This window comes from Podarcis muralis, chromosome 16 (genome assembly GCF_964188315.1).
Source record: "Podarcis muralis chromosome 16, rPodMur119.hap1.1, whole genome shotgun sequence".
In the NCBI taxonomy this organism is placed as follows: domain Eukaryota; kingdom Metazoa; phylum Chordata; class Lepidosauria; order Squamata; family Lacertidae; genus Podarcis; species Podarcis muralis.
The window spans coordinates 38,996,483-39,007,137 of record NC_135670.1 but is presented as its reverse complement, the minus strand read 5'-3'; the positions used below and the strand labels follow the sequence as shown (position 1 = coordinate 39,007,137).

Genomic DNA, 10,655 nt, shown 5'->3' with positions numbered 1-10,655 from the left:
TAAACGGCCTTTCTGTGTGCTGCTCTGGTTCGCCAGAAGCGGCTAAGTCATGCTGGCCACAGGACCCGGAAGCTGTACACCGGCTCCCTCGGCCAGCAAAGCGAAATGAGCACCGCAACCCCAGAGTCGGTCACGACTGGACCTAATGGTCAGGGGTCCCTTTACCTTTAAGGCAAGAAATACTCTCCCTTATTTAGAGAAAAATTTAACTGTGAATGAGAGAGAGAAGTTTCAGGTGGAGACAGGAGTAACATTGGTCAAAAAAGTGAAATACTTAGGGGTTAACATGACTGCTAAAAATGTGAATTTATTTAAGGATAATTATGAAAAATGTTGGATTGAAGTGAAAAAGGATTTAGAAGTATGGACAAATTTGAAATTATCATTGTTAGGCCGAATTGCTGTGATAAAAATGAATGTGCTGCCAAGGATGTTATTTTTGTTTCAAACATTGCAAATTTTGGATAAGATGGATTGTTTCAAGAAGTAGCAGAAGGATATTTCCAGATTTGTTTGGCAGGGCAAGAAGCCTCGAATAAAATTTAAGATACTAACTGATGCCAAAGAAAGAGGTGGATTTGCCCTGCCAGACCTTAAACTTTATTATGAATCAGCTGCTTTTTGCTGGCTGAGAGAATGGCTGCTTCTTGAAAACACTGAAGTGTTGGATTTAGAAGGTTTCAATAATGTATTTGGTTGGCATGCATATTTGTGGTACGATAAGGTAAAAGTACATAAAGCGTTTAAAAATCATATTGTTAGAAAAGCATTGTTTAATGTTTGGATAAGATATAAGGATTTGTTAGAAAAGAAAACCCCAAGATGGTTGTCACCAATGGAAGCGAAGGCACAGAAAAAACTCAATATGGAGGCCAAATGGCCGAAATATTGGGAAATTCTGGAACAAGATGGAGAGAGAATAAAATTGCAGAGCTTTGAAAAATTGAAAAACAAAGTGCGAGATTGGCTCCATTATTACCAAATAATGGAGGCATACAAATTGGACAAAAAAGTTGGTTTCCAGGTGGAAAAATCAAAATTGGAAACAGAATTGTTAGATCCAAAATTTGTCAAGAATGTATAACTTGCTGTTGAAATGGAACACTCAGGATGAAACGGTGAAATCAGCTATGATTAAATGGGCACAAGATGTTGGACATAACATAATGATGGCTGACTGGGAACAGTTATGGACCACAGGTATGAAATTCACGGCATGTAATGCCCTAAGAGAAAATTTAATGAAAATGATTTATAGGTGGTACATGACGCCAGTCAAGCTTGAAAAAAATTACCATTTGCCTGATGTTGGAAATGTAAGGAGACTGAAGGTACATTCTTTCATCTTTGGTGGACATGCCCAAGGATTAAGACATTCTGGGAGATGATTTATAATGAAATAAAAAAGGTATTTAAATATACCTTCTTGAAGAAACCAGAAGCCTTTCTCCTGGGCATGGTCGGCCAATTGGTATTAAAGGATAGAACTTTTTTTATGTATGCAACAGCAGCAGCAAGAATACTTACCGCGAAATATTGGAAGGCACAAGATTTACCCACCCGGGAAGAATGGCAGATGAAGTTGATGGACTATATGGAACTGGCGGAAATGACTGGCAGAATCCGAGACCAGGGAGAAGAATTGGTGGAAGAAGACTGGAAAAAGTTTAAAGACTATTTACAGAAATATTGTAAAATTAATGTTAGAAGAATGTTGGAATGAAGTTATATGGCTTTAGTAGAAAGGTTATAAGGAATTAAGTATAAATAGATTAATAGAACATTAAAGGAAAAAATAAGATTAGTTTATGTTAAGATAATTATAGGATAGAAAACAGGGGAAGATGGAAAGGAATTGCTGAAATAATTAATAGAAGTGGAATACAAAAAGGGAGGTGTGAGGTCGTTGAAATATGTGAAAGATAAGATATTGAAATTTTTTGATGTGTTTTTAAATTGTTTCTGTTTTGTCTTGTTAGTTTAATGTTTTAGTGTTATGTACTGTAGTGTTTTTGTATTGTACTGTATTGTTTTTTCGTGTTTAAATTGTTGTAAAAGTAAAAAATATTATTTAAAAAAAAAGAAATACTCTCCTTTATTATTTCAGTTTTTGTTATTATTTGGGATCTTTTGACAAAGGGCGGTATATAAACTGAATTTATTATTATTCTTGTCATTGCAAACCTTACTGTTATTGAAGTGCTAAGTAGAAGTGGTGTTCCTACCAATTCTATTTTGACTGTGACATTTTGCTGTAAACCGCCTTGAGATTTATAGCTCGAAGCAATAAATAACACCCACCCCGCTCCTTCCCCATTATTATTATTATTATTATTATTATTATTATTATTATTATTATTATGGGGCGGCATTTATCGCGCAGCAGCTCCCCCCCCCCCTCTCGCCCTCCGCGGCGCAGACTGAGCGCCACCCATCCGGGAGATGCTAATCTCTTTCTCCCGCTTCCCGCCTCCTTCGCCTCGCGCAGCCGCAGTCGCCCGCTCCCGCCGCAGCCCAGGCGTTGGGGGCGTGTCTTCCCGCCGAAGGCGCGCTCGAAGCGCCTCGGTTCTTTTCCGTCCACGCTGCCGCCATTTTGGTCACGTGAGCGGAACTGCCTCCTCCTCCTCCTCGGCAGCAACCGTACCCTAGCAACCGTTACCAAGGGCCCCGGCACGAAGAGGCGGGGAAGAGATGGCAATTTAGAGGGGGCGTTTCGGGCGAAGGGTTGAGGTAACGTGGGGGTGTTTGTGGGAGAAAAGAGCGGCGTGTGGACAGACTGGCTAATCCCTTTGGAGAAGGCGGAGGACCCGGAGGAAACCAGGCAAGGGTTGCCATGGCAACCCGCGCTTGCCCCAGTTTAGGGGAAAGGGGTGACTTGGGGGAATCGCTCTGGCACCTGGCGGGGCGAATCTCCCCCTTGAGGAAGGGGTGGGGGCGCGGGTCCTGCCTCTGGGAGTAGGAGGGGCCCCGGGAGATGGGATCTGTTACCGTTTGACTCCCTTTTGAAAGCTCAGGACTGTAGAAGCAAACGTGGAGAGACGGAGCTTGCAGCCAACACTTTGACAAGAAAGGGAGAGGAAGAGAGGTCTGCATAACAAACAGGCTGCAGCAGAGTTGGGCCTTTCCCCCGTGGGTGGGTGAAGGGGACTCCCTCAACGTGAATGTGAATTTCCCCTTGGTATAGTAGGCTGGTTTCCATGTGTGTGCACCACTCTCGAATAGAAGTGGTGAAGTGGCTTCACCAGTGTTCATGGGCACATCCCAGCCAGAATGTGAGGGGCAGGCCCTCCAGATAAGGGGGTTTGGTGTGGGGAAGAGTCTCCGGGCCAGGAGTGCTAAAAGTGGGAAGAAGGTGTGTTTTTTATTGCACTTGCAGCAGGGCAGTTTTTTGTTCATCTTTCTCTCTAGAGGTAGGCTGCTGCAACACCATTATTTCATCTGTCAAACCTACAACAGAAGCGGAATGCAAACCCCCCCACACAACCACCCGTCTGAGGTTTTAATTTTTTAAAAATGTTTTTGCAGTGATTTTTTTTAATGCAGGTTTCATGAGGTTGCTTCGTCTCTTCTGCAGATAGCTACAAGAGTGCCACTATGAGTGACCAGCTAAAATTTATTGTTGAGAAGCTCAACAAGGAGCCCTTTAAGAAGAACTTCAATTTAATCACATTTGACTCATTGGAGTCAATGCAGCTGTTACAGCTGCTAAATGATGTTCTGGGAGAGATTGACCCAAAGGTAAGGATGGAAAATTAAGATGTTGAACTTCAGGTGTCAAGAAACTTGCTGTTTATTAATTTGTCTCAAAGGTTTATATCCCGCCTTTATATCTAACGATCCTCAAGGTAAATTATAATAATACATGTATCTTAAGTAAATTATAATAATACATGTATCTTAAGTTGCCAGGCTGGTGGAAGGGGCCAGACAAAGTGTGTTTCCCATTGGCTCTGCAATTCCAAGGCAACTGGCGATGCTGAGCGTTCTTTCTCCCAAGGATGGGGTAGCAAACTATCTGCAGCTGCTAATTCTCTCGCCAGTGCAATGGATGGCACTAAGTTTTTGGACCTAACTTAGTCATCTTCATTAATTTCAATGGGTTTACTCAACCAAGAGTAAACTTGGTTGAATACTACCCCAGATTCAGAACAAACCAGGATCTTGAACCAACTTCAGACTGTGGTTTAAGATCATGACCTATTCTGAAATTGCTAATCATAGTTTCCAAGAATGGGAAACTACAGTTAACTGAAGACTTCCTGGCTTACTGTAGCACACCAAGAAGGGAAGAGCAAAGGGGCACTTTTCCTGTTTCAGCTTATTAAACAGATTTGATTGCCAATGGCATGTTTATTCCAGCATTCTTTTCTCTTAGTGGCAAACAGATTCCTATAGAAAGCCCCCAAACAGAACTTGGGTGCACTAGCCGTTTCTCTCTTGTGTTCTCCTGCAACTGATGCTTGGAGGCACACCACCTCTGATACTAGAAGTAATATAGGTATCATTATAGCTTTATCCTCCATGAATTTGTCTAATCCCCTTGAAGAGCCATCCAGGTTGGTGGCCACCACTACATCTTGTTGCTGGATATGGCGCTCTGATTTGACCTGCCTTCTGTTTCTAGGCGTGACTGACCAGTCCCCCATGATATCACCACGATCCCCCAATAACTTCCAGAACAACATTGCATTGAAATGCTTACCTTTTAAAAATGTATGCAGCCACAAATTAATGGATAAACACTCTGGGCACATAAAAAATGAAAAGGTCAGAGCCAGCCTGCCTGCCTGAAACTTGGGGAGGGGGAATTGAGTTGCAAAGGTTCATGGCATGGAAGATGATACAGTGGTGCCCCGCAAGACGAACGCCTCGCAAGACGGAAAACCCGCAAGACGAAAGGGTTTTCCGTTTTGGAGGCGCTTCACAAAATGAATTTCCCTATGGGGTTGCTTCGCAAGACGAAAAAATCTTGCGAGTCCCCGCGGGTTTCCCCCCGCTTTTTCCCCCCTTTTCCTAAGCCGCCAAGCCGCTTATCAGCTGTTCCGCTGATAAGCCGCTTAACAGCTGATCGCTGAAAGCCGCTAGACTGCTGTAGCGCTAATCTGCTAAGCTGTCAATGGGCTTGCTTCGCAAGACGAAAAAACCGCTAGACGAAGAGAATCGCGGAACGGATTCTTTTCGTCTTGCGAGGCACCACTGTAGTGGCCTGGATGAAACCTGCCTAGTTATATGTGCAACACCTCACTTAGGAGTTTCAACAGTTCACTAATCGTTAATTAAAATCCATTCTTCTTTGCTTTACTTGTGAAATGAAGCTTGTCTTGTTTATTATGCCTTGGTTATTTTAAAAATTTTCAGCAAGTTGTTGACATTAGAGAAGAGCTTCCAGAGCAGACGGCTAAACGGATGTTGAACCTTCTTGGCATTCTTAAATATAAACCTCCAGGAGGCACCAGTGACTTGTAAGTATTTATGTCCTGTTGATAGTTGTACAGTACAGCCACTGTTGAAGCTATCTGAACCTGTAAAAAGACATAGAATTAACATACAATCAGTTCATCTTGTCACTTACAGGAGCATCCTATTGTTAACCTAGATGCCTTATAGCTCTGACTTGGTTGCCTATTTGTACTAAATGTATTTCTTATCATCCAATCCTTGAGACATCTCCACTTTAAGAGTGAATGTGTTTCAGGGAGTACTGTCAATTGCTTAAAAGTTAGGTATGAAGTTGAATTTAGAATAGTCCACACTGAATGTGGAGTCCCTGAAGGTGTGCTTTCTGTTAACCTTCCAGAGGCTGCAAGCTTATACACATCTATGAGAAAATATGTCTAGTTGCCTTTCAAATATTTGTGATATGTTGCTGTATTCCTTGTTTATTCAGTAGTGTCTTTTCCTGATACTGGGCACTAGAGGGTGCTATTGCATTAATGTTTATTGTGTGTCAGGTCCCCTATCCTGTAGGTTTACATTCTAAAATAGAAAATGCAGATTCAAATGAGCAAGGAAAATATAGTGCTCCCTAGTATAATCTTACTAAATGCCAGCTTACATCTATGTGTGGGACAAACGGCTTGCCTTTGGCAGCCAGTCAGATGATGGATCTGGTGCAGAGGCCTTCTCTTCACATTTGTATGATTCCAGGGGAACGATAATATCAGACTCATTCATGGTGTGGGCGTTTGATACAAAAAAGCAGGTCCCAACACTCATGGATGCGACTATGATGCACTTAGATTACAATTTGGTGGCTGCCGCTCAGAGCTTGATTGTCTGTGTCCCATGACAGGCAAAGGTGATGGAGGAGGATGGGGCTTTGAGAAGGAAGCAGTAAGGACTAAACACTGGCAGCACAGAAACAAAGCTGCTTTGCAGGAAATGTAGAATTTTTTCAGAGAAGGTGGGTGGTGGCAGAGGTGATGTGTGTGTGATTTTGTGTGGAATGGACTAAGATGGGAGAAGTAATCAAGGCAGAAATGGACTTGGGATAGGGTCAGAAGCAAGCTGGGCCAAATTAATAGGAGCCTAGAAGAGGCCGGACGGAAGAGTTGGAAAGGCTTGACCTCAAGTGGCCTGCAGTTTCCCTGAACAGGCCGCAGACCAACCCATAATACTTACTCTTTACTACACATTCTTATGTACCTCTTTCCTTATTATCCGTTTTATTTTTATGCTGCTTTTATGAAATTGCTCTTTCTAGTTTGTGTGTGTGTGTGTGTTTTATTTTTACTTAAGCTGCCCTGCTAATGGATTGGAGAGCAAAATATAAAATTTAATAAATGAATCCTTCCCTGGTATTCTTCTTTCCTTTTCACGGTTTAATAAAATTTGAAATTCTGCAAATTTTGAAATCTATAAACTAAAAAGTTTATCGTTCTGGTTAAGAAAATTTGTGGAGGTTTATTCTTACACTGTTGTGTAATTGCAGATTTTTTTTGAGCAGTACTAAAGGTAAAGGTAAAGGAGCAGTACTATAGTAGGTTAGAAGCCCACGTCTAAGCATTTTACTCTGAATTAAGTCTTGCGATGGTCAGTGGTGCATGCTTCCAAGAGCTTGCATTGAAGATAGTTTGGAACTTACAGTTACTGCAGAAAGCTGCTACTTGGTTGCAGAGTGATATGCCAATACAGAGTTTTGTTCTGCCCTGGCTGAGTTATTAACTCCTGGGCCCAGTTTAAGGTCTTGTCATTGACTTATAAAACCCTAATGGCTCAGGGCCCGTATACTTGACAGAGCACCTCTTATGTTGATGGACAATGCCCAAGGAACAGGGTAAAGGACCCCTGGACGGTCCAGTCGAATTCGACTATGTGGTACAGTGTTCATCTTCGCAAAGTTTGCTTTGTAGGTCCTGTGGCCAGTATGACTAAACCACTTCTGGTGCACAGAACACCATGACAAGTGCCAGAACGCATGGAAACGCTATTTACCTTCCTGCCACATATACATCTACTCACACTGGTATGCTAGGTTGCCAGGAGCTGGGACAGAGCAAAGGGAGCTCACCCCGTTGTACAGATTCAAACTGCCAACCTTAAGATTGGCAAGCCAACGAGGCTTGGTGGTGCCACCCACATCCCAGCCCAAGGAACAGTGACCTTGTAAAGGTGTCCTCTCACCCTTTCTCTGGAGTCTAAGTCTTCATAATTGCTTCAGTTTCTCCAATTCTTGAATGAGATTTTTTTTTTTTGCTTGAGGATTGTTTAGCTGGATTTGATCTCATAAGTACAGTCTACGGAAATTTTAACTTCCTGCTGTTGTAAGGTTTTCAGTGATTTTATGGTTTTATTTTGCTGTTATATACTTTGCATATCATGTTATATACTTTTGGTTTGTTGTATATTTTAAATGTGAACTACTTTGTGATTCCAAATAAATAGAAGTACAGTCGTACCTAGTTTCTCGAACGGAATCCGTTCCGGAAGTCCGTTTGACTTCCGAAAACGTTTGTAAACCAAGGTGCGGCTTCCGATTGGCTGCAGGAACTTCCTGCACTCAATCGGAAGCTGTGGAAACCATGTTGGATGTTCGGGTTCCAAAGAACTTTCGCAAACTGGAACACTCACTTCTGGGTTTGAGGCATTCGGAAGCCAAAACATTTGAGTCGCAAGGCGAACCAATGTACGACTGTATATAAATTGATTTGAACAAACAAACAAACAAATGTGTTTTAGGATTGCAGTCAGGCATAATTTCTCAAATTTCTGATTAATGAGGCACACTCCTTTTCTGAATTAAAAACAGGGATACCCTAAACACTTATACCTGTTAACAGTGCTGGAGCACGTTAGTTGCATGCAGAAGACCTTAGGTTCAGCTCCTGGTATCATCAGGTAGCATGAGGAAAATTCTCAGGGATGATTCACACCCTGGCCGGCACTTTCTTGATCTCCTGCCCTCAGGCAGAAGGCATAGAAGCATGATTAGTCACACCAACAGGGTATAAAGAACAGCTTCTGTCCATGGGCTGTTAGGCTGCTGAATGAAAAGATAACAACAGGGCAACTGACTTTCAGGTTTGGTGGGTGTACGTCAGTAAACTAGGGGAATTAAGACTAAGAGAGCTGAGTGGGGGGTGCTCGTGTAATCTCACTGTATACAAGTTGTGCAAGTGACAATAAAGTATTTCAATTTCAGTTTCAATCTTCTCCTGAGAAAGCCACTGCCTGTTAGAATAGACAGTACTGGGCAAGGTGGATGAATAACAGGGCCTAATGTAAGATAGCTTCCTATGTGCTCTCATAGAGAAAGGCCACACTTCTGTGTGTCTGCTGAGTCACTGCTTTAGCATGACTCTGTAATGGAAGGAGACCAGCCCAGAGCAGCAACTTGTGCAGAGAGGCATCAGCCTGCTTTAAAGGCAGAAAATTCTATTGCATCTTTGCTCTCACAGTGATTGAATTATCCAGAGCAGTGACTCATGCAGAGACACAGTAGGCAGCCACAACCATGGGCATGTATTTCAAGGATGACTAGAGTTCAGGCTTGTTGGATCTATTTTGTCTTTTACTGGAAGCCTAAGATCTAGCAACTACTAGAGTCAGGTGGGAAAGATTCACAGTTAGTACTGAAGAACTGGCTTCTTCTGAGCACATTCTGAGCTTAGGAACATTTTTTCAGTACCAGAACTGAGTTCATGCTCCTTTCACACAAAAGCACACTTCTGGCTATCCCAAGCTTTCTTAATTCAAGCAATATAATTTAGGGCAGTGGGGTGAGTCATTTTGCGCTGCTTTGTTAAATTATTGGCATGAGTTTCTGACTCCCAATCTGTTGCAAATTGCTCTGAGATCTAGCAGATGATCACATTCTGCCTTCTGGTGTACTTGGGACTTAGGCCTTTTTTTGTTTCCCTCACAGCTTGGGAATGATTCAGTTAAGAGAAAGATCTGTGATCTACACTGTCCCTTGACTATGCAGGGTACTCAATGGCTGTAGGGAAACCACTGTCTTTCAGCTTATCTCTCACAAACACAATCTTTAAATTGAATGTCAGGAGCCACAGCGCTCTGGTGACTCTGTTGCATGCCTGGCAAAAGTAAACACAGCTGGTCTGGAAGTGACGTGGTACCCACGTCCATTCACAGCTGGGTTCAAAAGCTCCAGTCGAGATGAGGGGCTGGGGAGAAGTGACATCAGCCATGTAAAAGGCCCACAGAGGCAAGCACTGTCCTCCAAATGCTTGTTTTGACCTTCTGAAGTCTTAAATGATTGGGGGGCAGAATACCTGAAGTACCCACCTGCTTTCTTAGGTAAACAAATGAGGAACTGTTTTATATCCCCCTCCCCAATCACTTAGGCAAGATAGGTGAGCATATGACTCAGGGTCTTTTGGGTTATGGTGACAAGACTGTGGCGCAACCTCCTTGGTCAATTTTTGCCTTTTGGTTGCAGCTGTGGAATATTATCACATTGCTGCTGCTACTTTTTAATGTGGTTTATCTTTTGGGGGGGCAGGATTCTTTTGTTTCCAGTGCTGTTGCTGTTTTTTATTTGCCTATATTTGCAGGTTGTAAAATGCTTTGAACATTATAAAAAGAGCCAAGTAAATGTTTAGTATTAATTCTTCATCTTCTACTAAGCACTCAAGGGTGGGGTGGGGGGCTGCTGCTTATGTTTGCTTCAGACTTCTTTTCTCTCAGTAGAGCTTGATGTCACTGTTATTGTTATTATTCAGGAGTACATTCCGCCAGGGTTTAGTCATTGGAAGTAAGCCTGTCATTCATCCTGTCTTGCACTGGCTGCTTCAACGGACAAATGAGCTGAAGAAAAGAGCCTATCTTGCACGGTTCCTAATCAAAGTAGATGTGCCAGCAGAGTTCCTTCAAGATGATGTTGTGTCAGATACCAATAGACAGGTAGCATTTGCAACACATTTCTTATCCAGATTGTATTTCTGTAATAATGTTGGTTAAAACCGTGGCAGGTTTCCTTCAATGGGTATAAACCTTATATGCACTGGGAGAATCATGCAAAAAGCATATTAATGAAAGCCTTTAAGGCTGGTCAAATACAGAAAGCCAGGATAACCTGTATATAATCTGGAATTGTTTAATTATCAAGTGCTCAGAGGCATCTGCTTGGATGAGAGAGCAACTAGTAAGCCTCCCTCAAGGGATGCTGCCTTCCATCCCCAAATGCTACCTGATGC

The 10,655-nt window shown here is 42.5% G+C and overlaps 1 protein-coding gene across 4 annotated transcripts in view; it reads left to right on the top strand.

The window, feature by feature from the left end:
* The first annotated feature begins 2,559 nt into the window (after positions 1-2,559).
* The window catches only part of IFT81 (intraflagellar transport 81), a 46,559-nt gene continuing 38,463 nt past the window's right edge, over positions 2,560-10,655 (top strand). Inside the window, exons 1-4 of one of the 4 annotated variants that reach the window (XR_003704091.2) lie at positions 2,560-2,730; positions 3,575-3,738; positions 5,359-5,462; positions 10,182-10,362. Coding sequence is in view for 3 of the 4 variants with exons in the window: in XM_028709512.2 (XP_028565345.2) it covers positions 3,595-3,738; positions 5,359-5,462; positions 10,182-10,362 (429 nt within the window). In the remaining variant the exon portion in view is untranslated. Of the gene's footprint in view, positions 2,731-2,788; positions 3,086-3,110; positions 3,134-3,574; positions 3,739-5,358; positions 5,463-10,181; positions 10,363-10,655 lie in introns of those variants that run through there. The other 3 variants (XM_028709512.2, XM_028709513.2, XM_028709514.2) reach the window with 3 other exon arrangements.